Source organism: Tenrec ecaudatus, chromosome 18 (assembly GCF_050624435.1).
Source record: "Tenrec ecaudatus isolate mTenEca1 chromosome 18, mTenEca1.hap1, whole genome shotgun sequence".
Lineage (NCBI taxonomy): Eukaryota > Metazoa > Chordata > Mammalia > Afrosoricida > Tenrecidae > Tenrec > Tenrec ecaudatus.
This window is the reverse complement of record NC_134547.1, coordinates 28,317,701-28,344,717: the sequence shown is the minus strand read 5'-3', so window position 1 is coordinate 28,344,717 and position 27,017 is coordinate 28,317,701. Positions and strand designations below refer to the sequence as shown.

The 27,017-nt window shown below is 53.0% G+C and overlaps 1 protein-coding gene across 1 annotated transcript in view; it reads left to right on the top strand.

The window, feature by feature from the left end:
* The window catches only part of CHST8 (carbohydrate sulfotransferase 8), a 69,841-nt gene extending 44,021 nt beyond the window's left edge, over window positions 1-25,820 (top strand). The window contains exons 3-4 of the mRNA XM_075536689.1: window positions 24,098-24,135; window positions 24,693-25,820. Of these exons, the coding sequence (XP_075392804.1) occupies window positions 24,098-24,135; window positions 24,693-25,820 (1,166 nt within the window). The remainder of the gene's footprint in view (window positions 1-24,097; window positions 24,136-24,692) is intronic.
* The last annotated feature ends 1,197 nt before the right edge of the window (window positions 25,821-27,017 follow it).

Here is a 27,017-nt window from a genome sequence, read left to right as displayed (position 1 = left end):
AGCTCTCGTGCTGTGCTCCTGTGGTAAATCATCGTTGTCTTGGACATTGGGGTGGGGTGGGGGTGGATCACAGGATTTGAGCAGAAGTTCCTGAGCAAGTTCACTCTCCCTGACTAGAGAAGAGAGCCATGGGAGGCGAGGAAATGACCAGAATCCGTGAAGAGAGTGAGGACGCTCCGTAGGCCTTCTGCGCCTCCACCCTGCCTTTCTGCAGAGTCTCATTTACTGCTTAACCTGACAAGGGTGGGTCTCAATTTTCTTCACTCCACTTCCATCAGCAGCAAGAGAGAGTGAGGAGTTCGCAGAGACTTTGGCTCTTGTTTTATTTTATTTCATTCCTTTTTCTTCTTAACATTTAAAAAATCATTTTATTGGGGGCTCATACAACTCATCACAATCCATACATCCATCAATTGTGTCAAGCACATTTGTAGCCATCATCATTCTCAAAACATTGTCTTTCTACTTGGGGCCTTAGTATCAGCTCTTTATTTTTCCCCTCCATCCCCATCCCCATCCCCATGGTTCTTGTTTTCAATATTAGTTCCAACCACCTAATCTTGTCCCCATCCCAATCCCAGCCAAGATTCTAGCCAGCCTGAGCCGACACACTCCCCACTCCCACAAGATGGAGGGCTAACAACGAGAAGAAGGTTGCCCACCCCCCAGGCTTCCTCCATCCCAAGAAATCTCTGTGGGAAGTAGGATCCCCCCCCCACCCCGCATCTTACCTCCCCTTCCAACCAGGCTGGGATGGACAATTGCCCTCCCAGAGGGTGTCAGCATCCCCAGGGACCCCAGACCATGTTGGCTGTTGTTCCTCCCGAATTTCACTGATGTTTTATCCTGTGTGGACAGAGCTTGCTGATAAATAGAATTAAGTTATTCCTTTGCATTTTACTTCAAGTCATAGCATGAGACTAGACTCACGCAGGAGTCCACCATGACCTAGCAGCTCACAAGAACATTTGTCAGATCTGTCTATGCCATTACGCCTGGATAGTTTGTTTCCTTTGATTGACCAGAAGAATTTTTGCTGAAGATAACTTTTAAAATGGTTGCAATAATACACTGTCAGGTAACTGCCAGAAATTCAAGCCAGATTCAGAATAGGAAGTGGCATGAGGGACATGATTGCTGATGTCAACTGGATCTTGGTTGAAAGCTTAGGATACCTGAAAGGTGTTTCCCTGTGTTTAATTGACTATGCAAACACGTTTGACTGTGTGGGTCATAACAAATTATGGACAACATTGTGAAGAAAGAGAATTCCAGAGCACTTAATTGTTCTCATGTGGAACTTGTACATAGATCAAGAGGTATTTGTCTGAACACAACAAGGAGATTCTGTGTGGTTCAAAATCAGGAAAGATTATATCGTGGTTGCATCCTTCCCCCATACTTTTTCAGTTTTCATACTGAGCAAAGAATCTGAAAAGATGGACAATATGAAGAGGAATGTGGCATCAGAATTGGAGAAAGACTCTCCCACAACCTGCAACATGCAGATGACCCAACCTTGCTTGCTGAAAGTGGAGGACTTGAAGCACTTACTGATGGAGAGCAAAGGCTACAGGCTTCAAGCATGGATTACATCTCTAAATGAAGAAGAGGAAAAAGTTCACACCTGGACCAGGAAGCAGCATCATGATAAACAGAAGGTTGACATCATCAAGAATTTCATTTTACTTGGATCTACAGTCAATGCCCGTGGCAACAGCAGTCAAGAAATCAACCAATGAACCGCACAGGGCCAATCTTTTTCAAAAGACCTCTTGAAAGTATTACAGAGCCTCTTGTGCATATGAAAACTGGACAAAGAATAAGGAAGAATGGATACATTCGAATCATGATTGGTAACGAATATTGAAGGTTCTGTGGAGTGCCTGAAGAAGGAACACACACTTCTTCGAAGAAGTAGAGCCAGAGTGTCCCTGAGCAGCAAGGAGAACACAGTTTCATCTATCACACTTTGGATGTGTTATCAGGAGAGACCTGTCCTTGGAGAAGGATGTCAGTGTTTCATAAAGCAGAGGATTAGTGAAGAAGAGGAAGATCCCTAATGAGATATGTGTTAGTCTGGGTGGACTAGAGAAACAAATTCATAGGCATTCATGTGTGTAAGAAAGAGCTTTATATAAAAGAGTAATTGTATATTAAGAAAACAACCCAGTCCAGATCAAGTCCATAAGTCCAATATTAGCCCGTATGCCCGATACCACTCTGTAAATTCCTCTTCAGATTCATGCAACACATGCAATGACGCCAAGTGCAGGAAGATCACAGGCCAGCGGGTGGAAAGTCTTGTGGATCCGGTGGTGGTGGAGAAGCATCTCAGCCCTGGTGTGGATCTCCACGTGGCTCCTCCAGCTCTAGGGCTCTGGCTGCCATCAGCATAGCTCCATATGACTTGTCAACAGTAATGTCTCCCTCGCAGGGAGATGAAGCAGAATGTGTGTGTCCCACCTCCAGTGAGCTATTTATCTCCATAGCACTTCCAAATGAGCTCATCAAGCTTTGACCTGATTGACAGGCTAAACTCCACCCCTTCACTCTTAATAGTCTTTAAGTTGACACCAGATTGACAATGTCTACAACCATGGGCTCAAAAGTGGCTTGCAGTGATTATGAGGGTGCTGCTGTGTTCCCTCTGTTGTACATAGAAGTGCTATGAGTCAGGAATCACTCAACTGCTGCTAACAACATTCCATTGTGTGAGCAACAGCAGATGTGTTAGTTTAGTGTATTGTCTTGGCATAGCTTGACACAGGCCATTTTATCTTGAGTGATGCTTAACACAGCACGTTAGGAAATAATGATTTGACCGAATCATGGTGTATTTTGTTATTTCTCCCAAGGTGTGTCTTTTTCCAGAGGGTGCTGGATGCTACTTTAGCACCCTGGCAAGCAAATATTAACTCTCCATTTTAATTCAGGGTAATAGTAATTGAGGGGCAGACCTGCATAGCAGTCGGTTTGGGCACATGCATGTCAAGTAGACTATACATCATACATCAGACATTCTGAGAAAATTGCTTTCAAGCCTGAATGCCAAGTTATAAATAATTTCAGGTTGAGAGGAGCACTGGTGAGCATGAGGTTGACTCCGGGGATGGTCTGTAAATACTGTGATCCCTGGAATAAAACATGAGGGGGCAGATTCGTGGGGTCACCTCTAGTCTGGACTTTTCTAGAACTTGTAGAAGTAGATGATTGAGGTGCATTGTCCAGACCAACTCTACTAGGTGATGCACCCATCCGGGGCTCCATGAGGGTAGATTGTTAACAGCTGTGCCCCCTCAACCACAGGTTAGCCCTCAGCTGAGAGGATCCTCATCTCCTAGGTGACGGCCTGACCTGCATTCCAGGTAAACCCAAGGCAAAGGCTGAGAGGACAAACAAAAACCCACAGCCGTGACTTAGAGCATTTGCCAATTTCTGTGGTGTAAATATTCCCACTCTGGTGGCACAGTGCTTTGGCTAACTGCAAGTTCTGCAGTTTGAAACCACAAGCTACTCCTTGGGAGAAAATCGGAGCTTTCTACTCTTGTAAAGAGTTACAGCTTCAGGAACTTACAGGGGGGCAGTTCTACTCTGTCCTACAGGATCGCAATGAGTCAGCGGTAGTGGTAGTGAGTTTGGTGGTTCACATACTCTCACTATGGCCCATCCCAGAAGAGTCTTGGTGGTGTAGTGGATTATGGGTTGGGCTGCTAACTGCAAGATTAGCAGTTTGAATTCGCCAGTCTCTCCATGGGATAAGGATGAGGCTGTCTTTTCCTATAAAGATTTATAATCTTGGAAACCCCAGAGTGTGGTTCTACCCTGACCTGAAGGGTCATTATGAGTTTAATTGACTTGATGGCAGTTGGTTTGGTTTCAGTTATGGCCAATCCTAAGCTACCATGCAAAAAATTAAGGCATTTTAAAGGACAAAGGAATGGGAAACCCAGACTTCAGTAGTAGTTATCCCTGGAAAGGGCATCAGGAGACTGTCTGAGAGGGGCCCAGAGGGAGCTCAGTGACATTGACAATGCTCTGTATCTGAACCTGGGTGCTGGCCTTGTGATTCTTTCTACTGTGTATAAGGAGCCTTGGTGGCCCTGTGGTAAAAGAATGGGGCTGCGATTGCAAGGTTGGCAATTTAAAACCATCAACCGCTCTGCAAGAAAAAAAAAAAATGAGGCTGCCTGCTCCCATCGAGATGTACAACAGTCTCAGAAACCAGAGGGCTATGGGTTGAACTCTACTCCATGACAGTGGTGGTCCAGTGGAAGAATTCTCACCTTCCATGCAGAAGACCCAAATTAAATCTTTGGCCAGTGCAAGGCACCACCTACTTGTCTCTCAGTGAAGGCTTGCGTGTTGACATGATGCTGAATAGGTTTTAGCGGCATTTCCAGACTAAGATGAATTAGGAAGCAAGGCCCGGAGGTATACTTCTGAAAATCAGCCAATGAAAACCAATCAATCACAATGGTTTCATCCACAATTGATCATGGGGCTTGGTGGGGGGGGACCGTTTCACTCCATTGAGCATAAGCTCACCGTGAGTCAGGCTGCCTCTGCAGCATCTCACAACAACCCAAACCCCCAACCTGCTGCTGTTGGGTTGAATTGACTTAATGGCAGTTGGTTTGGTTTCAGTTATGGCCAATCCTAAGATACCATGCAAAAATGGTTCTGGCTCATAGTGACTGGAACACTGCCTGGTCCTGTACCAGCCTCAGAATTGTTCTCATGCTTGAGCACAGTGTTGCTGCCACGAGTCAGTCCATTTCCTTGAGGGCTGTGTTAGTCCGGGTAGACTAGAGAAACAAATCCAGACAGGCTCATCAATGGATAAGAGAGCGTTTTATATAAAGGGCAATTGTACATTAAGAAAGCATCCCAACCCAGTCCAAGCCCATAATCTGATATTAGCCCATATGTCTGATACCAATCTATAAAGTCCTCTTTATACATGCGATGATGCCGAATGCAGGACGATCACAGGCGTGAGTAGAAAATCTTTGGGGCCGGTGGTGGTGCCAGCATCTCGGCGCTGGCAGGAGTCTCCTTGTGACTTTTCCAGTCCCCAGGGCTCGGGGTATATCAGCGTAGTAGTGCCACGTGTCTTGTCAGAGCATTTTCAAGAGAGTGAGCAGAGAGAGTCTCCTGACTCCAAGGAGGAAATACACGAATTCTCAGAGTTCTCAGGAGAAGGCCATGCCCACACAGAGGCCTCATTGGTTGTATCTTGATTGACAGGCCAGACTCCACCCCTTCACTAGTAATCCTCTCAGGTCCCAAATCGACACCAGATTATGTAACTACCGCAAGGGCCTCCCTCGTTCTCATTGCCCCTGTTTTGCCACGCATGCTGTCCCTCTCCAGGGACTGGTCTCTCCTGACAACGTGTCCTGAGCCTGTGGGATAGGGTCTTGCTCTCATCACCCCTAAGCAGTGCTCTGGCCGTACTTCTCTTTTTGCAGTCCATGGTCCTTCCCATCTTCATCTCCAGCGGCACCATTCAAATGCACCGATTCATCTTCCGTCTTCCTTACTCCATGCCCAGCTTTCACACATAGGAGGCAAGTGATCAGACCATGACTTGGGTCAGGCATATTTTAGACCTCAAAGTAACAATATCCGAGCACTTTAACCACTGGGCCAGCAGAGCTCCACAAAAAGAGATACTACATACTATGTATGGTGCATTTTCTTGCACAGATGAAATATTAGGTGACAACCACAATTCTAAGGACGTCTTGGAAGTTTTTCTTCATGGACAGACAAGGGGTAAGGCTTTGGCAGAGACCGCAGAAGCAGTGTGAAGGTTGGTTGCCGGCTGCCTGGGTGTCTGCATGTGGATGTGTTCACACTTGCAGGGGCTTTGTGGGAGAAGGCACCTGGTCCCTGTGGATAGAGACTCCCCTCAGAGGAGGCAGGAGGGGAAGGAGAAGGAGGGGCCTTGACAGAACTGCCCTGTCCAGTGCTCCTCCCACCCAGGGCTTCAGAGAAGGTCCACAGGCCTGGGCCTGCCCCCCCACAGACCCAAAGCCAGTTCTCTGAGGAAGTCCTTTGTCCTGCCTCTTATTCACGGGCCTGTAGGCCTTCCCCATCTGGTCTGGACTCCAGGAAGGACTGAAGGGGGAGGCCAGAGGTGGCACCACACACTGCCTCCCTCAGTCCTAGGCTACCCCTCTGCCCACCTCTAGTCCCCAGGCCTCAGGCCAGACCATCTCTGGAGCCCACTGAAGGACAGAGCTGCATCCTCCAGGAGCCAGGCTTCTCAGTGTCTCCCCTCCAGAATTTTTGAATCTCTTAATTGATTGCCCAAATGGGACCCAGAAAAAGCAAAATGAAACATTCCTTTTAGTTTCCACAAGTGAGGACCAAAGTCTCATGGGAGGGGAAGGGCAGTGGTGGGCACGGATCTGAACCCCCTGAGCTGAACTCGCCCCACCACACTATCCTGGTCCTTCACTTCCCAGGATGGCCCTCCCGCCTGCTGACTCTCCCAGTCCCACCCCCGCTGCCCAGCTTAGGTCCCCGTGGGAGCCTGAGGACTTCATTCGGAGTGCTGATTCGTGTCAAGTGCAAGGGAAGTGACAGGATATTACAGGCCCTCCTTTTCACAAGGAATCCTGTTTCCGTTTGCAGGTGGTTTGCTTGCAGCTGCTGCTGTTGTCGAAAAGGGAGCAAAATGGAAGTCATCAAAACGGCCAGTAGTTACCTGGGCCGAAAGCCTTTCCAGCACATGTCCGGCTGTGGGCCAGGTGCCCGTGGCCCGCCCCCACGCCCTTGCCTGGCGGGGCGGCCCTCTGCTATGGCAGAGCCCATATGTTCAGCTGATCCGCCGTGTGCCTCGGTGTTGGGGAAGCAGAGAGCCGCCCTCCCACTGCTCGATAACTGATGACCATTTTTCTCCAATTAAACTGAAAATGAAGGATCCTCAGACATAGACACCCAAGTAAAATAATTAGTGCTTAAAATGTTAATTGTGCTCAGATGTGCCTTCGCCTGTGGCGGCTGCTGTGGGGAAGCTTGCACGGAGTTAATCTTCTGCTGGGAAAACTTGGAAGCGCATTTGTCTCGGTGCCCCTCCCACCAGCACTGCTAACCGGGCTGGCCTCCCAGGGCTCTGGTAGGCGGCCAGATGTCCAAACCACGGTAATCACGCTGCCAGGGCGAGACCAGCCCCCAGCCCGTCAGGGTCTGTGAGGCTAGGGGGCTCCCAACCACTCCAGGCCCTGCTGGGCAGTGCGCCTTGGGGTTAGAGCCAGATGCACCGCGCTGAGACACGGCCATTCTTCTCAGGCAAAACCAACCCGGTTCTGGCGACCTGCCGCAGTGCAATGGGCGCAGGGCCTCTTCTTATCCATTTTAGAGCCTCAGCCCTGAACCCATAGGTTCCAAATGAGGACCTAGGGAGTCAGTACTTCCCCCACGCACCACCCGCAGGGACAGGAAGTCTTGGGGGGCATTAGGTCCTCTGGGCGTGTTGTGAGGGGCTCAGCCTGGCCATTCATCTCTTTGTGGGGGTTGAGATGAGGTTTTCCACAGTGACCACTAATCCTTCCCCACAGGGGTGTGGGTGTGATGAGATTAGCAAAGGTAGAAAAGGGGAGGAGGATTCACTCTCACTGCACCCCACCAGCCTGCTACCCCCACCCTGAATGGAGGAGATGGAGACTCCCCTCCTGCGAGGCTTCTCCTGCTTGTTCATTTGCCCACGGGGGAGCTCGAGCCCCCTTCTCTGCAGAGATGACATGCCTAAGAAGCTTAGGCGGCTTTATGCTGCGCGTCCCAAGGAAATCCACTTAGATCGTCTGTGTACTCTGATCCACCGCATAATAAGGCTCCTTTATCTTTTGTCATGGGAAGTATATAGTAACTGATTAATATTAATGTTTGGCCAATTAATATTAATATCTGAGGATTCATACTTCACCAGGCAAAGGCGCTGATGAGCACGATAGAGCGGGGCAGCTGTCGGGTTTTGGCAGGTCCCAGGAGAGGCAGCCTGAGCTGCTGCTGACCCTCTCTGCTGTTCCCTCCCCGTCCCTGTCACTGCGAGCGCGTCTGCAGAGCCGGGACAGGAGTGTGTTTGGACTCTGATTGTGGCAATTAAAATCCTTGCCATCCCAGGCAGCATATTTTATCATTTAAATAGCATTTTACATTCTCCTAACACATTTCCCCAGTAACATTGTTAAATTAGGTGATAAAAGGTTATTTTTGCTTCTGAAGTTGAAATACGTTACCATTATTCCTTATCTGCCTGGAATTAGAATGGTTTCCGTATTCCATGTTCTAAAGGTTTCATTATCAAAATGTGCCAGGCTTTGAAAAACAAACATTTCTGTCTTACCCTTGTTTTAATCCGAGACGGACAGAGCCTTTTGTCTTCTGACACTGGAGATTGCATTCAGCACCGGGGGGAGAGAGGTGACATTTTTCCAAGCAGCCTGGGCTGTACACTTGAGAGGGGCATTGGGGGGGCCCTTGCTTATCTTAGATATGGAGCTGTCACCATCAGTGTCACAGAAGCCAATAAAGGTCAAGGAACTGTCACTCTTGTCCATAGAGATGGTACAACTAAAGGCTGCACCTTCAGCTCCAGGGCTAATTGGAGCCTCCCTGCAGCTGAGTAACCTTTCTGTCCCAGACCACCGATCCAGGATAGCTCCCATCCAACTACCCACTTGTGTGTCCTCAGCCCTTGCCTGACCTCCATCCCGAATCCCTTCCCCTAGAACTCACTTCCTGGGCCTCCCCCACTCTCCCCACCCTTCTGCCTTCACTTCATCTGCTTGTAAGGCTCACTTCATCCCAAGACCAAACCCACTGGCCATACCCTCCAGGCCAGCAGGAAGCTGAGCTTTGGAGTCATGACCAAGACACTCTCCTCCTGGGGCAGAGAGATGTGCTCTTGGAAGGACCCTACAGCCTGGAGATGCTGCATAAAGGGCGATTTACCCAGAAGAAGCATAACCTAGGGATGCCAGCCACTAGGAGAAAGCCACCATTACCTGGGATCTTACCCTATGCTGCTCATAGAAAATGTAACTGGAGTTGAGATGTGATGGGAGAATCCAGATGGGGAGAGGCTTGTGCTGCATTTGTAGTGTCTTCCCTGTCACATGGATGGCACAGAAATGCTGGGCGGGTGGCACATAGGTGGCATGATATTGGTCAGTGGGATCTGTATGGTGGGTGACGAGTGGGACCTGGATGGAGAGTGGGGTGTCGTGTTGATGACATGGAATGCCCTGTAGATGGCACATGGCTCTCAGGCAGGATGGTAGATGAATGATGAAGCATTGGCACGTGCATGGAGTGTGGGTGGGAAGCTCATGGACAGTGGACTGCCTTCCCCTGTCAGCTAGAGACTGAGGAAGCAACCCCTCAAATGTTTGCATCTTCCCGCCAAAGAGTCAAACAGGTGGACTGCTGCCTCAGCTCTTGTCCAGGCATCTTACATGTGGCAGTGGTCTTTAAATCTCTGGTCTTTAAAGCAGCCATATTAACAGTCCTCCTGGGGGACTCACTCCGCGGAGTGATGTGGAGGTGCTGGTGCCATGTGGCAGCTTTCTCCTTGGGCAGGAACCATGCTAGACCCTCATGGTTTTCTTGTGGACTCTCCATCCCGTGGGGCCTGTACTCTCTGCGTGACCTAACATGGTGTGTTCGACTGGGACTGGGTTGTCAAGAGAAAAACAAAACCCTCAATTCACATCTAGAGCAGACCTTCCCTCAAGCCAGCAAGAAGCATGCGCCGGCTCTCAGGGTCAAGTGGCTTCCTCTTCATCTGGTCATGCTCTGCTCAACTCAGTCCTCGCCATTCCTAGTTCGTCACGTGGGTCTGCTCATCAAAGACTTAAAACAGGAAGCTGTGAGGATCCAAACAGATGTGTGTGCACCAGGGCTGAGGCCCCTGGCTGAGCCGTCAGGAGGCACCGAGACCAAAACCCAACTGAAACAGCTCGGATGAGCCATTTCACTTGCCTCGGGATGAGTAGGCCTTGCCCTGAGATTTGGCTCTGCCCCCCTTTCCTCCTGTTTCCTAATGCCAACAATATACTACACTTTACCAACAAGGAGGAGGTTGGTTTGCTTGCGGACTTTTGGCTAGAGGGGGGATGTTAGTTGGCTGGTAGGAATAGCCCAGGTGTCTCTGTAGCAGCCCTGGGGTGTTCACCTGTCCTGCCAGACACCCCCACCCTCCACCCTGTCTAATGGTTAAAGTTGGTCTCAGGGTCGGGGGTCAGACAAAACAGCATCTCTGATAGCACCTCAGCTGAGGATGGGTGTTGGAAAGTGGGCTCGGGTCCCATCTCAGTGCGTTGTGAAGGCAAATCTTGAGGTTGATTTGAGACAGGTAGCTGCCGTTGAGCCCACGCTGACTTGTGGCGACCTTGTGAATGGCCAAATGGAATGAGACCCACTCCTGCCCCTCCTGGCACAAGCTGTTGAGTCAGAATCCACTGTCTGGGCTCTTGTGCCAGTCTACCTCCCTGAGGGCCTTTCACCCCCAGCGGCCCCCTGCTTCACCAGATGCGCAGCAGCCTCCTCTGGCAAGGGTCCCTTCCGGCGATGTCGTGAGCAAGCTAGTTAGAGAACATTCCAGCGTGATCTGCAGTGTGTTCTCAGGCTAGCTTTCAGAGGTAGACTGAGCGGCGAATGGGCGACCTCGGGAGTCAGATGCCGCCTCCTGGGCTGACTTCTGGGAGTGCAGCTGGGCAGGCAGTAGATGCCACCACACACCACCACCGCAGCACAGGACGGTGCCTGCCGGCGGTGTCCCAACTCCTTACACCCCTGCCCTCTCCAACCACAGAATCTCAGCTCCTCACACCCCTGCCCTCTCCAACCACAGAATCTCAGCACTGCCTGCGAATCTTCCAACCCCTCTAACACACCTGGTTGACCTGCCCTGCATGACACCCTTCAGTTTGAGCTCCCCTGGCACTTTGAGCTTGTTCCAAGCTGCCCCTCACTCTGTAACCACCTCCCAAACAAACAGCACACACTACAGTTGCCACTGTAAGCATCCCGGGCATGATTTATTGCCATCATCACAATATTTTGTTTGGAGCGCTAAACCTCCCCACATAAATCAAGTCATTAGAAGGACTGACGTTTAATCTTGCAGAAGATGCTACGGTGGGCCGCATGGCTCCCACCCAGCTCACCAGAATCATTAATTCTAGGGAGTAATTCTAGGGAGGAGCCCAGTCCTCTCATCTCCACCACTCATAGGCTCGGAAGATCCCAGGCCCCAAGTCGGCTGCCTTTGTTTCTGGGAGTAGTCCATTCCCATTCCTTACTGCTAGGAGGCTGTCCCAGCCCCTGTCTGGGGATCCAGATGAGAATCTTCATTCCATAGGAGATGCATGCAGCTGGGATTGGCTCTCTAGGACCACACTGCAGCTGGGATTGGCTCTGATGGCGACCACACTGATGGAACTTCAAAGGATGCAGGAACACAGCGGAACATCTTTAACTCGCCCTTCACGGCGATGCCAGCCAAACCTGTAGCAGCCCTTCCACGAGGAGCACATTCTCTTCGCCAAGTGGACAAGTCTCATTTCCAAAGGGTTGCTGCAGATGGCCAGGCAGAGGCCATTGTCCTGAAAAGGGCTAACCTGGAACCTCAGAGCCTTCCGGTTAGTCCTCAGCCTTCCTGCCCCCAGCCATTGGCACCTCTTATGGGTGGAGAAGGTTCTCCCCAATGCTGAAGGAAGAGAGCCAAGGGGTCATGGCCAAGGGAGTGCTTCAGAAGACTGGCTCTGAACATTCCACGCAACATCCCGGTGCCTAGCTGTATTGAATGTTGCTCCCAGTCTCTCTCCCTTTCACTCAAGGCCCCCGTGCTGGCTCATTTCTACTGGTTTTACCCAAACTTCTATTCTTATCATGGCCCACCTGAGAGCCACAAGGGAGCTTCTAAAGTTAATGGGGGATTCCGTTATCTTGGAATCCTATTTCTCCATGAACATTTTGAAGCCCCCTTAGACTATGGGTCTGATACGTCTGAATGGCCAAGTCCAGGGTCCTAACCCTTCCCAACCCTCGCTCCCCCACCCCTACCGCCCCGGACTTCCCTGTCTGTGAAGGGTTCTGGCAGTGTGATTGGGGAACCCAGATATCTGATAGCTCTCTCACCTTCTACCACCATGCCCACAAGATACCAGGCTCCCAGGCCTCTCATGCTGGCTTCTTGTGTTCTTGATCTGTCTTCCCCGTCTCAGCCCCTCTTCTTGGCCTGCATCTAGGCCTCCACTTCTCATCCCTATGTTTGGATATATAAATCCTAATTTCTTCTGGTGTCTTTCTAGGTCATCCCTCAGACAGGATGGCTTTAAAATATACAACCAATCAAAACACTGGTCTGGGTGGTCGTAAAAGGAGGCAAAGAAACATTCAAGCCTGCCCCTCAGTGCTATTGGAGCCTGGGCTAGTTTCAGACAGGGTGAAGAAGAAGAAAAAAAGGTAATAATATACAACCAGTGGTCTCCACCCACACCCCCAGCTTCCCTGCCCCCCTAGTCTTATTCCAGCAGTTACAGCCTCAGAAAGTCAAAGGGGCATCGACTTGATGGCAGTGGGAGAGAGAAGGATAAGGGAGGAAGCAGAGGGATGGAGGGAGAGAGACTTATTCCAAGGAGCCTGGTGGTGGTACTCATTGGACTGCGACCCCAAAGGTCAGCAGTTCAAAACCCCCAGCCAATCCAAGGGCTTTCTACTCCTATACACAGTTACAGTCTAGAAGACTCACAGGAGGCCGTTCTACCCTGTCCTCTAGGGTCGCTGTGAATTGGCATCTACTTGATGGCAGTGAGTTTTTAAGTCTTATTCCACCCATGCATCTAATAATGCCCAAAGTCTGTATGTCAGTGTACCCCCTCCTTGCCCCCACCACCCACGAGACACCAAAGGCTCTGCTCTGTTGAAATGACACAACATGGCGCCTGAAATGCAGTTGCTGCTCCGTGTTCCTGTGAAGTTGAAGGGAGCTTCAATGAGGAAGAGTCTGGTGCTGGGGCGCCTTCTCTACCGTGCTGACACCACCCAGCCCAGGGCCCCTAGGTGGGCCACCCCTGGGTAGCATTGGTCACTACCAGCCATCCAGGAGCTCTCTTGAGGGTCGGTGTCCCACCCCTGGGTGGCCCTTTCTTTTTTTAAATCATTTTATTAGGGGCTCATACAACTCTTTTTACGTTCTATACATACATCAGTTGTATAAACCACATTTGTACATTCATTGCCCTCATCATTCTCAAAACATTTGCTCTCCACTTAAGTCCCTGGCATCAGCTCCTCATTTTCCCCCTCCCTCCCTGCTCCCCCCCCCCTCATGAACCCTTGATAATTTATAAATTATTATTTTGTCATATCTTGCACTGTCAAATGTCTCCCTTCACCCACTTTTCTGTTGTCTTTCCCCCAGAGAGGAGGTCACATGTAGATCCTTGTAATCGGTTCCCCCTTTCTACCCTACCCTCCTTTCCCCCTCCTGGTATCGCCACTCACACCCTGGTCCTGAAGGGATTATCCACCCTGGATTCCTTGTGTTTCCAGTTCCTATCTGTGCCAGTGTACATCCTCTGGCCTAGCCATATTTGTAAGGTAGAATTGGGATTATGATAGGGGGGGAGGAGGGAAGCATTTAGGAACTAGAGGAAAGTTGTACTTTTCATCATTGATACGTCGCACCCTGACTGGCTCGTTTCCTCCCCGAGACCCTTCTGTAAGGGGATGTCCAGTGGCCTACAAATGGGCTTTGGTTCTGCACTCCATACTTCCCACCTCCTTCACAAAGATATGATTTTTTTTTCTGATGATGCATGATACCTGATCCCTTGGACACTTTTTTTTTTTTTTTGCTTTCTGCCTTAAAGTCGCTTTATTTTTTATAAAATAAATTTTTTTTTACATTTTATTAGGGACTCATACAACTCTTATCACAATCCATACATATACATCAATTGTATAAAGCACATCCATACATTCCCTGCCCCAATCATTCTCAAAGCATTTGCTCTCCACTTAAGCCCTTTGCATCAGGTCCTCTTTTTTTTCCCCTCCCTCCCCTTTCCCCCCTCCCTCTCATGTGCCCTTGGTAATTTATACATCCTTATTTTGTCATATCTTGCCCTATCCGGAGTCTCCCTTCCCCCCCTTCTCTGCTGTCCCTCTCCCAGGGAAGAGGTCACATGTGGATCCTTGTAATCAGTTCCCCCTTTCCAACCCACTCACCCTCCACTCTCCCAGCATCGTCCCTCACACCCTTGGTCCTGAAGGTATCATCCACCCTGGATTCCCTGTATCTCCAGCCCTCATATGTACCAGTGTACAGTCTCTGCCCTATCCAGCCCTGCAAGGTAGAATTCGGATCATGGTAGTTGGGGGGAGGAAGCATCCAGGATCTGAGGAAAAGCTGTGTTCTTCATTGGTACTACCTCGCACCCTAATTAACCCATCTCCTCTCCTAAACCCCTCTATGAGGGGATCTCCATTGGCCGACACTTGGGCCTCGGGTCTCCACTCTGCACTTCCCCCTTCATTTAATATGGTATATATATACATATATACATATACACACATATACACATACATACACACACTTATATCTTTTTTTTTTTTGCATGATGCCTTATACCTGGTCCCTTGGCACCTCGTGATCGCACTGGCCGGTGTGCTTCTTCCATGTGGGCTTTTTTGCTTCTGAGCTAGATGGCTGCTTGTTCACCTTCAAGCCTTTAAGACCCCAGACACTATCTCTTTTGATAGCCAGGCACCATCAGCTTTCTTCACCACATTTGCTTATGCACCTGCTTTGGCTTCGGCGATTGTGTCGGAAAGGTGAGCGTCATAGAATGAGGGTGGCCCCTTTCTGTGTCACTTGTGGGAAGCATGGTCTCCTGTGACCTTGTGCCACTAAGCCTGACTCCCCTTGGCAGGCCAGCATTGCTCCCCAGTGGCCTGAGTACCCCCTCAAGACAGAGCAGTCCTCATAGCAGTCACCTAAAGAAAGCGTTAGCTGGGATTGGTCTTCGGCTGTGACTTTCCAGCGTCTCACAGGTGACAGCTGTGATTGGTCTGACAGCCAGACCCCTCAGTAATTGATGCTGCAGCTGGCATGGCACACCCTGGGGCCAGCAGGACTGGAGAGAGAAATCATTATTTGTGCTCGCCACCGAGTTAATGAGGCTGCTCCACTGGCGCCTCCTCTGGGGGCCTGGTGTCCGTTGCATTCTGTCCCCGCCCTGCTGTCCTGGAGTTGGGCAATTGGCTTTGCTAGTTCTGGTGGCATTTTTCATGCAAATGGGCAGCCCCTCCATGGCACCACCTTAGCCAGCTCCAGAGGCAATCTGTGGCTTCTCTTTCCGTTTCCGCACTGTAGGCATTCACCAATGTTGAGACCAAATCAGGCCCCTCCTTGCAGAGCTGGCTAGAGAGCAGTCACCCATACCCCGGTTGCCAAGCAAGTCACATGCCATTAACCCAGGAGCACTGGTGTGGCTTCCCAGAAGCCTTTGGGAAAGGGCAGGACTCCACCAAACCCACACCCTGGTGTGAGCAGCTGCTTCGGTGTTGCTGTGGCTGCTCACAGGCCTGGAGCCCAGGCCCTGTGCACATTCATTGCCGCTTCACCTCACCCCCCCCTCCTCTGACTGGTCAGCTACCCTTGGGAGGCCCTTCGCAAGAAATGGCGCCAACAGCTCAAACCACAGAGCAGATTCCCTTACTCTGCCCCGAGGGAGCCCCCAGGTCCAGCTGAGACTGTTCTGTACCAAAGCAGGTTGGTACTGGTTCAGAAGATCCATGTCTTCCCAACTCGCAAACACCTCAGTAGCTTAATGTCTGCCACAGCTGGAGAATTCACACCATAGGAAGGGGAAAACCAGGGTTTTCCTCCCATCTACCCAGAGGCTATTGTTGTCAAATGTTCATAGGTACTCAACCTCACTGGCTGTTCTTCCTGAAAGATCCCTCACCTCTCCCCTCCATTCTCACACTGGACAGTGGCAACAGTCTCTCACCAGCCTTTCTGCTCTGACTTGGCTCTTGATTCCAGAAGGCTCCACAAATCACAACCAGTCTGTAGCCTAAAGCACTGGTGGCATAATGGGTTAGACACTGGGCTGCTAACCATGAGATCAGCAGTTCAAACCCACTAGCCTCTCCCAGGGAGAAAGATGAGGCTGCCGATTCCCATAAAGATTCATAGCCTCAGAAACCCAACGTGGCAGCTCTGCTCCGACCTATAGGGTCACTATGAGTTGGAATAGACTTGTTGGCCATGAGTTTTTGAGTGAGAAGTGTTCCCTGATCCTCATGAGATACGGTCTAATGCCTTGGCCAGACCATAGGAGTTGGGTGTGCTGGCCCCTGTCAGCCACTGCAATCCTGCTCTTCTGGGCACCCCTCAGCTATAGTCTCCCGGCCTTCAAGTCTCTCTCCTGTGAGCCCCTCTCTCCTGGAACAGCTCTGACAGGAATACCACCATTACCCCTCTGTGCCAATAAAGTATGATCACAGCCCTAGGCATGGAGACCACATCTGCTGCCGCCCATTGCCAGGGAGCCCCCCGCCCCTGCCCTGCTGCAGTCCTCTCATGCCAAAGTGTTTGTTCTATACTGGGCTTCCCTGCTATACAGAACGTTTCATGAGGACAGGGACCACCCCTGTCTCGCTGGTGTCTAAAAACTGACACTTGGCTCAGTCAGCAAGGGAAGGACCAAATGACACTGGGCAGTATGGCTGGTTGATCTACAGAGCAGAGGGCAGACTACTCCTGTTGAAAGAAGCCAGCCGTGTGTGGGGGGGAGGGGGACAGGCGGCCATATGACAAAAATAGTCCTTTCTCATCTGCAGCAGGCACTAACTCCTGCCTATTCTTCCCAGCCCCACCGTACTGGGAGGATGGACACATGAGGGGAAGACAAGGCACTTGCTCAGAGGCACAGGCCCTGCAAAGAGTATTAGCCACAGACGTGCTCCTCTTAGTAGCGCACATGGTGTCACATTGAAATCCCACTGCCATTGAGTCGATTCATAGCGATCCTATAGAGCAGGTTGACCTGCCTGTGTGAGTATCTAGACTAACTCCTAATGGGAGCAGAAAGCCCGTCTTTCTCCCACAGAGTCGCTGGTGGTTTCCAACTGCTGACCTTGTGGTTAGCAGCCCAACATGTAACCACTATGCCACCAGGGCTCCGTGTAACATTGAAAATGTTCCAAATCTGGGGCCCACACAGCTTATACACGGGCGGGGTGTGTAATACTATGTCGTGGGCACCAGGCAGCCTGTGAAGAATGAGCTGAGGACCTCCCTCCCCATCCCATTGTGGACAGCAAGGCCAGCCCTCTGTTTGCAGGCGCTGTGGCCAGCACAGACCAATTAGAGCTTCCGGGGGCATGAATGCCAGGGCTGCCTCCCTGGAGGACGGCTGGCTGGGTGAGGGCTGGGCACCGTCCCCGGCCTGTGATTGACGGTTGGTAGGTTCACAGTCCGGCTAAGCAGCAGGCAGGGTGACTGGCAGCAGCACCAGCCGGCCTGGCCTGTCTGACAGCTTGGGGGGTTCACCAGCGAACTGAGCTGTCAGAAAACTGCCCAGTTGAGTCGGGAGGAGCCTAATCATGAGCCGAGGGGATGGAATCAGCAAACAGAACAAGCAGCCTTCAGAGCCATCAGCTGCCCCTCAGCCTGAGACGGGAAGCTCCTGCCTCCCTCCCCGGACTGCTGGGCAGTAAACAGGAGATGGCCAGCACGTGCCCAGCGGCCTCCATTCAACAAGCACTCACCCGACCGTGCCACCAACCTGATGTCCATTTTACAGATGAGGAAAAGGAATGTCAGAGATGTCAAAGGACTCGTCCGAGGTTCTTTGTGCCCAAATGCTTGGCAGCCAGCTGGTCTTTTGCAGTTAAAGGGAGCTGGGCTGAGAGTCAGGGAAGTGACTGTGCACCCCATTCACCCCGCAGGAGACCACAGTGACACTGAGCCCCTTCCTGGGATATGAGGCTGTGGGGGCGTGGTAGGCCTCAGCCAGCATCCTGGGGAGAAGCCCAGTGTCTATGTAATCCCCCGGGCCAGATCTCAGCCTGGACAGCCTGGCAGTGTGCCCTGTTCCGCCTCCTGCCACCTTGTCAAGAACGTCCTCTGAGGTTACCTGCCCTCATTCAAAAAGCCTCTCCTGTGGGCGGGTCTGGTACTTTCAGTGAGGACTTTCTCCCCTACCCCATCTGGCCCCATGCTAGCATGGGGGCGACCACTCTGCCGCTCTCTGCTGCCATGTGAGGTCAAGAGAGCTGCCCCCCCCCCAAAGCTGGGTGAGCCTTGACACCAGAAGCCTGAGACGCCAAGGTCGAAGGTCTTTCTGGAGGCAACCATCCAGGTGTAGGGGCTGCTTCCCCTGATGAGGAAGGGGGTGGGACAGCCACGGGGTGCAGCCCCTGGCAGTGCCCTGGGCAGCTGGGCTCGATTCTGCTGCTGAGGAGTAGAGTGGGGCTGCTGCTAAGGGGGAGGGGGAAATGGGGGACTAGAATTCGCTTAGGGATGCTGCTTTTAGTGGTCTCCCCACTCAGACCTGTGTTGGGCAGCATAGTGGGCATGTGAGGGGCCAGTGCACATCCGGATAGGCTAGCCAGGCACACTGCCCAGCCACTGGAAGGTCCAGGTCTTTGAAAAACTGCTCAGCTGTATGGATTGCGATGAGTTGTATGAGCCCCCAGTAAAATGATTTAAAAAGAAAAGAAAAACTGCCGAACAATCAGCTTGATGCAGGAAACCCAGGGCCAGACTTGAAACTCCACGTGAGCCAGGAACTTTGGATCCATGCCTACCCCTTTCTACCTCTTGGTCCCTCCCTTCGTCCTCATCCCTGTCCTCAGGGGCTCTTCTCCCAGGCCGCAGAGCCCAGAGTGGCCGCACTGCCCTGTCAGGACCCGGGCTGGGCTCTGAGCAGCACTTAGCTGCAGGCACCATCCCCCAAGGGTAGGAGAGTAGAGGTAGGGGCTCACCAGGTGCTGCCTGTCCTCTCTAGGCTCTTGGGACCCCTTTTGATCCATGTTGGCATCACCTCTACATGACCTCACGAAAGGCTGGTCCCCTCAGCCTCTCCCAGTGCATCCTGGACACCAGGCATTGTAGCGTCTGTGTTGGGCCTGCAGGATTGCCCTTCTGTGACTAGAAAGGAAGGGGACAAGGGACTCCCTCTGTTTCACAATTTACATGCTGGTGAAGCACTGGCTACTCTGCCCCAGACCAGCTGTCCAGCTTGTCTCCTCAGGCCGAGCCTCCCCTGTCCAGGTAAGGAAGACAAGCAGTCAAACACGCAGTAGAAAAACTTCAGCCACCAACAAGCTCACCTGGAGGGATGCACTAGGCGGGCTAAGTAACTCAAGCATGTTTATTCTCACGGATGCTCATGCTGATCTTGGTGCTTGCCAGCCAGGTGCGTGGCAAACAAGGGAGGAAGAGGTTGTTGAATTCCTCCTGTGTGGTGGGAGCCAGGGAGGGAGGAAGGGATGGTACTTAAAAAAACAAACAGATTTCTAGCACTATGTTGAGAGGAGAGGGCAAACTCTGAACCTGAAAGTGGAGTATGGACCAACTGGTGGTGTAATGGTTACAAGTTGGGCTGGGACCCACTAGGTCAGCAGTTCAAAACCACCAGCAACAACAAGGTAGAAAGACAGTGCCTTCTACTCCCATAAGGAATCTCAGGAACTCACAGGGGGGCAGTTCTACTGCCCTATAGGGTCACTTGGGTCAGCATCTCTTGATGGCAGTGAGTTTGGTTTGGGGTTTGGTCTTGTTGAGGGTGAGTAGTTGGCACCATCGGAACCACTGGGTAGAAGGGAAGACTGGGTACATCTAGATATTACCTGATTTGGGCGCTTGAGAGGAACTGCTGGTGGTCATCCTGAGGTCAAAGCCACCCCAAGGGACCCCCAGGATATTGGCACTGGTGACTTCTGATTCCAGTCCCTCCCATCACTGCCTACCCCTGGACTCTCCGTGTCTCTCTCCAGGGTTCTGACGCTGTCCTGCTCCTGGTTTTCTTGCGTCTACAACGAGGATGGCCTTTACGTCAGCCTGGATGGGAGCAACACGTAGGATCAGTGTGTTGGGTTGGGTTGTCTAGAGAACCAAAACCAGCGACACTCATCTATGTATGAGAGAGAACTTCCTACCAAGACAGCCCCACTCAATCCAACTTGAGCCCATGGGTCTGAGGCTAGCTGGAGCCTCTTCAGACACATAGTTGCAGGTCACTGAACGAGAAAGGTGAATTGAGAAGCAGTGATCACAGGCTACTGCTTACAGAGATGCCTGAATCCAAAATCCCAGGTCAGCAGCTCCCCGGGGCCACCCCTAGATGCAGACACAGAATCCGAGCAAGCAGGAGGGCAAAGAGCAAGAGGAAGCAAGGGAAATGCCCAGTGTGTCTCATAAAAAGGCCATGCCCCCAAGGAGGCACCGCCAAGCTACCACTTGATTGACAGGCTGGCTTCCGCCCCTGCTACCACACAGGTACCATTACATTGGCATAAAATTGACCCTGCACAAGCTTCCTTCATGGGAAACAAAGCAGAGGCGCTAGGCCTTTGGCAAGGGGAAAAGCCCATCACTCTACCTTCGTGAAGTCTATGCCCTCATTAAGACGTGACCAGATCAGTTCCCTCTGCTCAGTGAGCTGCTTTATCCTGTATGGGAAGATATAGCTGGCAGAGAACTCACAAGCTCCACGTAAATTCTGTTATTGGGTTTTCTAAAGACAAATTATCTTTCCAAACGTGTCAACTGCAGCCACATTGGCTTTGGGGGCAAACATGACTGACAGGTCAGGAGACTCCACTGCAGGCCCTGTCTAGTAGGGACCCCCTACCCAGCCTGTGTTGGGGGCTCTCGCTTGGCCAGCCTTTGAGTGAGTCAATTTTGAAAAGGGTCTGTATTCATTTTCTAGGACTGCCACAACCCAAACTAGGCAGCTGAGAAGAGAAATGTATTATCCCTATAATGCCGAGTACGACATTTTTGTAACATTTAATTAAAATGTATATATTAATATCTATATTGATAACTATGAAAGTAAAGAATAAAAACATTTTCCCCCTGAAATTAAAAGTTCAGGTGTTATAGGGTTAAATTCGGCAGTTCTGGAGAAGTCTGAAATCAGTATGCCGGCTTTCTGTCCACTCCAGAAGAGCCAGCCCTGTCCCCTCCAGCTTGTGGCAGCTTGACCTTCCTTCACCTTCCTTGGCCAAGAGGTCACTTGGTCACACATCTTATCTTCCCCTGATGTGCCTTCTCTCCTCTTCTGCAAGCACAGCACTCAGATGGGATGAGGACTTGCCTACTCTTGTGTGCCTAGTGATTACACATTGGGCTGTGGCCCACAAGGTCTGCAGTTCAAAACCCCCAGCCAGTCCACAGGAAATAGACAGGGCTTTCTATTCTCCCAAACAGTTACAGCCTCAGAAACTCCCAGGAGCAGTTCCACCCTGTGCTGTAGGGTCACTGTGAGCTGGCATCTACTCGATGGCAGTGAGTTTGGTTTTTGAAGGTCTGGTATGAGGGAGCCCTGGTGACACTCTGGGTTAGGCATGGGGCTGCTAACTGCAAGATCAATGGTCCAAACCCACCAGCTGATCCCTGGGAGAAAGACAAGGTTGCCCGTGCCTGTAAAAACATAGGAAACCCTCTGGAGTGTAGTTCTCCTCGCCCCGTTCAGTGTTTGCTCTCAGAACGGACCCGATGACAGTGCAGGGATACCTACTGTGATCCCATGTTCCTTTAACCGCTAACACCTTCAAAGACACTCTTTCCAAACAGTGTCACTCTCTCTGACAGCAGCGGCTAGGAGGTCAGCATATCTTTGGGGGGGGGGGGGACACAGAGCAATCCCACAACACTACCTTTGACTCACAATCCACAGGTCCACCTGGCCAGGACCCACAGCTCCCAAGCCCCCGAGGCTGGGGGGCAGGGCTGCTGGATGGGGCTGGGGGATCACAGCTGGCTGAGTGCTTTTGGTAAGTGGTTCCCCGGTCCCACATTTGCCAAACGTGGTGTGTCTGATTTCCCCAGGAAAGGAATACAATAGGCAGTGTGGCATTTTGACAGGGTGACAGGATTGACAGGCAGAGTGAATTCCTGTGTCTGAGACTCTGAAAAGGAGAAGTGATTTAACAGAACCAGCAGCTGCCGTCACCAGAAGAAAATAATTAAGGAAACCCAATAGTGTGAAGGAAGACTGAACCGTGCACTGGGGCCCCTTCGTGGTCTGGGGAATGGCTGTCGTCGGTGGCTGCAAGAGGAAGCGCACACAAAACGGAGACAACCAGGCAGGGAAGATGGGCCGAGGAAGAGGAGGGGCTGACTGGCAAGAAGGGAGCAAGCTGGGAGGTTTCGAGGAACCCTAGGCATTATTGGCATTTCTCCCCATTCTCGGGGGGGGGGGCAATGTGGGAGACCTGTTTCAACACCCACCTACCCCATGCTCACTTGGGTTTGAGATGTAGGGATACTCTGACATCTGCCTAACGAAGGATATAGCCCTGCCCCCAGCCCAGCCCAAGCCAACTCAATGCCATCAAGTCAGGCTGACTCCCAGAGACCCTCTAGCACAGAGTGGGACTGCCCCTGTGGGCTTCTGACACTGCGGGAGCAGAACAGCTGGTGGCTTCAAACTGCCGGCCTTTCAGGTAACAACCTAACTCACTCTGGCCCCAGCCCAAAGGCATCACACAATCATTTCAGCAGAAGAAAAAATGCAGCGAGCCCCTAAACTCTGGGGAGTCCTGATTTGCCTTCAGCTCCATGGCTCTTGGGCCTCAAACACAGGGGTGCAGGCTTCCTATTTCACGGTGACTCCACACCCCTCCTTGCTTGCTAATGGGTGCAGATGGGTGGACATATCTTTGGTGTGAGACCAGGGCCCCATCAGTGCTGACCCTAGAGCTCACAGAGAAGGTGGGGACCAGGCCCAGGGAAGGGGGATCTGGATGTTGTATCGGCAGCGGAGCCTAGATCTCTGTTGAGTCTCCAGAGAGAGCAGGGCAAGTACCTGGGCTCAAGAGCCTGATTTCCAACCCCAGGCGGCAGCCAGGACGCGGTCTTGGGTGGCTGGACGTGCGTGCTGACATGTCCATTGGAGCTTCTGACTCCCTGCTCGTGTAAGGCGTGCGTGCTTCTGCTGTGACTCTCGGTGAAACCTCAGAGCCAAAATGCTCACCATGTGGAAGGCAGAGCCCTGCTCCTCAGTGCCTAGGCAGGGAGTGGCGGGGTCTGTACTCCTGAGGTACTTTACCCAAGAGAAAGCCCCTGCCCCTGCCCAGCTCCCCTCTGCCCCCCAAATAGACCAAACCAGGGGTGAAGCAGAACCCTCTCCTTGGCCCAGAGGCTTGCCTCACCTGAGTGTGTCACCCTGGGCAGCCCCACCCCGGCCCAGGCCAAGGGCCTCTTAGTGGGCAGAGGGAACATTCGCTCCAGCTTCCCAGCCAGCTAAGGCTTCCCGGCTGGGCCCTCGTGCCGCCTGGGCCTGTTGAGCGCTGATCGTCCCGGGGTGAGCAGCTCAGGCAGCTCGTGCCCAAAGCCCCAGGCTGGCCGACAAGGCCCAGATCTGGAGGGAATGCTTCGTTAGGGGGCAAGCCCTGGTTGAGGGGAAGGAGTGTACTCCCCTGGCAGGGCTGGCGTGTGCCTGGTGTGGGTACAGGTTGTGTATGAGTGTTATTGCAGGTGCCCAGAGACCCCATGGCTGGGGAGGTGTGGAGAGAGGCAAACAGTGCTTTCGGAATCATCCGCTCATCTGTGACTTGACTTCAGGAAGCTCTGACAGCGAAGGGATGGGATTCTGTGAGACCCCAACTTTCCCAGGGAGCAGTGGAAGGGGCCCTGCTGGGCAGGGGCCGCTGGTCGAGATCATGTTAGGAGCTGAGACACTGCCCTGAGAGGGACCATGCGGAGGGCTGTCGGGTGGCACGAGCACGTAAGCTGGGGTTTCCACAGTCCCCCACAGATTGCTTTTTCCCAGAGCCGCTCACCCCCCCCCCCCCAAATCACAGTCCTAACAGGTGTACTGTGCTTGCTTTTCAGGAATGAAGTTCAGCACCAGGCTCCGGCCACCGCGCCACGTAAGTTCTGAGTCCCATAAATCCCACTGCAGAGCCTGGGGGACACTGGGAGGGAGAGGGCACACATTCTGAGCTCAGGCTGAATCCATTCTTGGAAAGAAAAATGTGTCTGGCCCGTCCCAGGAGCCTTAGGAACAAAGCCTGAGGCTCTGGGCCCGTGAATTACCCTTTGCTATGAGATGGCTGCTCGGGGCTGAGCTAACAGAGGCAGTAAATCAGGACCAACCCCCAGCAGGCCTCCAGCTCCCTGCCCACCCCACCACACAGAGGTTTCTGGGAGGCCTGCACCATCTTGTGGCCAAAAGGACAGTTGCATCGCAGTCCCCATACTGTGGGCTCGAGACCATGGCCAGCCCTTCTGCTGGACAGGGACAGTGGGCAGGGCACTAGGCCAGGAGCAGGCCAGAGACAAAGAGGGCACATGCCACAGAACCAGTCTGCCCCCTTCCCCCTCACCAAGGGTGGAACTCAGGCCACCAAAGAGGTAGGGCCTGGTATGTGTGGCCCTGGGTTCAGCTGTCCTGTCCACCCTGGTGACCATTGTACTCTTGCCCCAGGCCTTCCCACCAGGCAGTTACCAGGATGGTGACTTGAAGGCGCCTACACAAAGGGACACCCGGGGCTGGCCCAGTCTGGTCCCCAGGGCCCCCAACACACAGTGGGACAGTCACGGGACTCTGGTGCATGGCCCGCTTGGACCTCATCCAAAGGCCAGGGCTCCTCTGCGATTCCAGCAGCGGCGGCGGAGGCTGCTCATCAAGAAGATGCCAGCTGCTGCCACCACCCCTGCCCACAACCTGACCAGCACGCTGGCCTGGCCGGGCCCCCGGGAGCCGAGCAGCCACTGGGTCCACCTGCAGCAGAGGCAGCAGGAACGCAAGCGGCTGATGCGCGAGGCATGTGCCAAGATTCGGGCGAGCGGCAGCCGCCGGGCCATCACACCGCGCCACGTGTCCCGCATTTTCGTGGAAGACCGCCACCGCGTGCTCTACTGTGAGGTGCCCAAGGCTGGCTGCTCCAACTGGAAGCGGGTGCTCATGGTGCTGGCTGGGCTGGCCGCGTCCACCGGCCACATCCAGCACGACACGGTGCACTACAGCAGCGCCCTGCGGCGACTGGACACCTTCGACCGCCAGGGCATCCTGCACCGCCTCAGCACCTACACCAAGATGCTCTTCGTGCGCGAGCCCTTCGAGAGGCTCGTCTCGGCCTTCCGCGACAAATTCGAGCACCCCAACAGCTACTACCACCCCGTCTTCGGCAAGGCCATCCTGGCCCGCTACCGGGCCAACGCCTCACGGGAGGCGCTGCGGAGCGGCTCTGGAGTGAGGTTCCCTGAGTTTGTCCAGTACTTGCTGGATGTCCACCGGCCCGTGGGCATGGACATCCACTGGGACCACGTCAGCAGGCTCTGCAGCCCCTGTCTCATCGACTATGACTTTGTGGGCAAATTTGAAAGCATGGAGGACGATGCCAACTTCTTCCTGAGTCTGATCCAGGCGCCCCAGAACCTGACCTTCCCCCGCTTCAAGGACCGGCACTCGCAGGAGGCACGGACCACGGCCGGGATCACCCACCAGTACTTCGCCCAGCTCTCCACCCTGCAGCGGCAGCGGGCCTACGACTTCTACTACATGGACTACCTGATGTTCAACTACTCCAAGCCCTTTGCAGACCTGTACTGAGGGCGGGCCCTGCCCCTGCCCCGGCTTCCTGTGCCCAGGACGGGAGTTGGGGTGCATCGTACCCAAGTGGGGGACAGAGGTCCTGGTCCTTGGATGGGACCCTTTCCTTCCCTCCTGGGGATAGAGTGGAACACTCCAGGTATCCTACCTGCCCTCCCTCCATTCGGCCTAATGGCACAAGGACCAGGAAAGGCTGAGGGCCTGGCAGCAAGGGATGTCTGGTGGCTTCCTTCCAAACCACACGGTGTGCGCTTTTCTACAGCCCCAGGAGACCCCCTGGGGACCCGCTTCTCAATAAAGCACATGGTTTCCAGAGCAGCTGTCTCTGCCCTAGGGCGGTGTGGGAACAGCGTCTAGCCCTTGTCCATGCCACGTGGAGCTGCCTTCCCCCAGGTGGCCTGAAACAGGTGCTGCAGGCCACAGGGCAGCACAGGGTGGTTGGCCTTGGGTGTGAGGTGGACAAAGAGCTAGCTGTTCCCAATAACAGTCACACACCCCCTCACAGTGAGACAGCCTCAGTCAGACAGTCCCCTCAGTCCCCCTCACAGAAGACGCCTCAGTCAGTCCCCTCACAGTCACAGCCCCCCCTCACAGTTGGCCAGATGCGTCAAAGGGAGCCCACTCACAGTCAGACAGCCCCCTGTCAGACACCCCTCACAGTCAGAGGGCCCTTTCACTGTCAGGCAGCCCCTCACAGTCAGAGCCCCTGCATAGTCCCTCACCATTAGGCAGCCCCCCTCACAACCAGACAGCCCCCTAAGAGTCCGAGAGATGCCTCAGTCAGCCCCCTCACAGTGATACAGCCCCTTCCCATTCAAAGAGCCCCTCACAGTTAGCTCCCTCGCAGTCAGAAACACACCTCACAGTCACACAGGCTCCTAAAAGGCAACCTTCTCAGAGTCAGACAGACTCCTCAGTCAGGCAGGACCCTTAGTCAACCAGCTTCCTACCAGACCGCCTCTTCAAAGTCAGAGAGCCCCCTCACAGTTTGACCTCCCTCTAACTATCAGACCGCCCTCCTAGTCATGCCACTGCACAGTCAGAGCCCCTTCACAGCCAGCCCCCTCCCAGTCACACAGCCCCTCCCAGCCTCACAGCCCCTCCCAGTCATGCAACCCCTCCCAGTCACAGCCCCTCCCAGTCTCACAGCCCCTCCCAGTCAGCCCTTCCCAGTCACAGCCCCTCCCAGTCACAGCC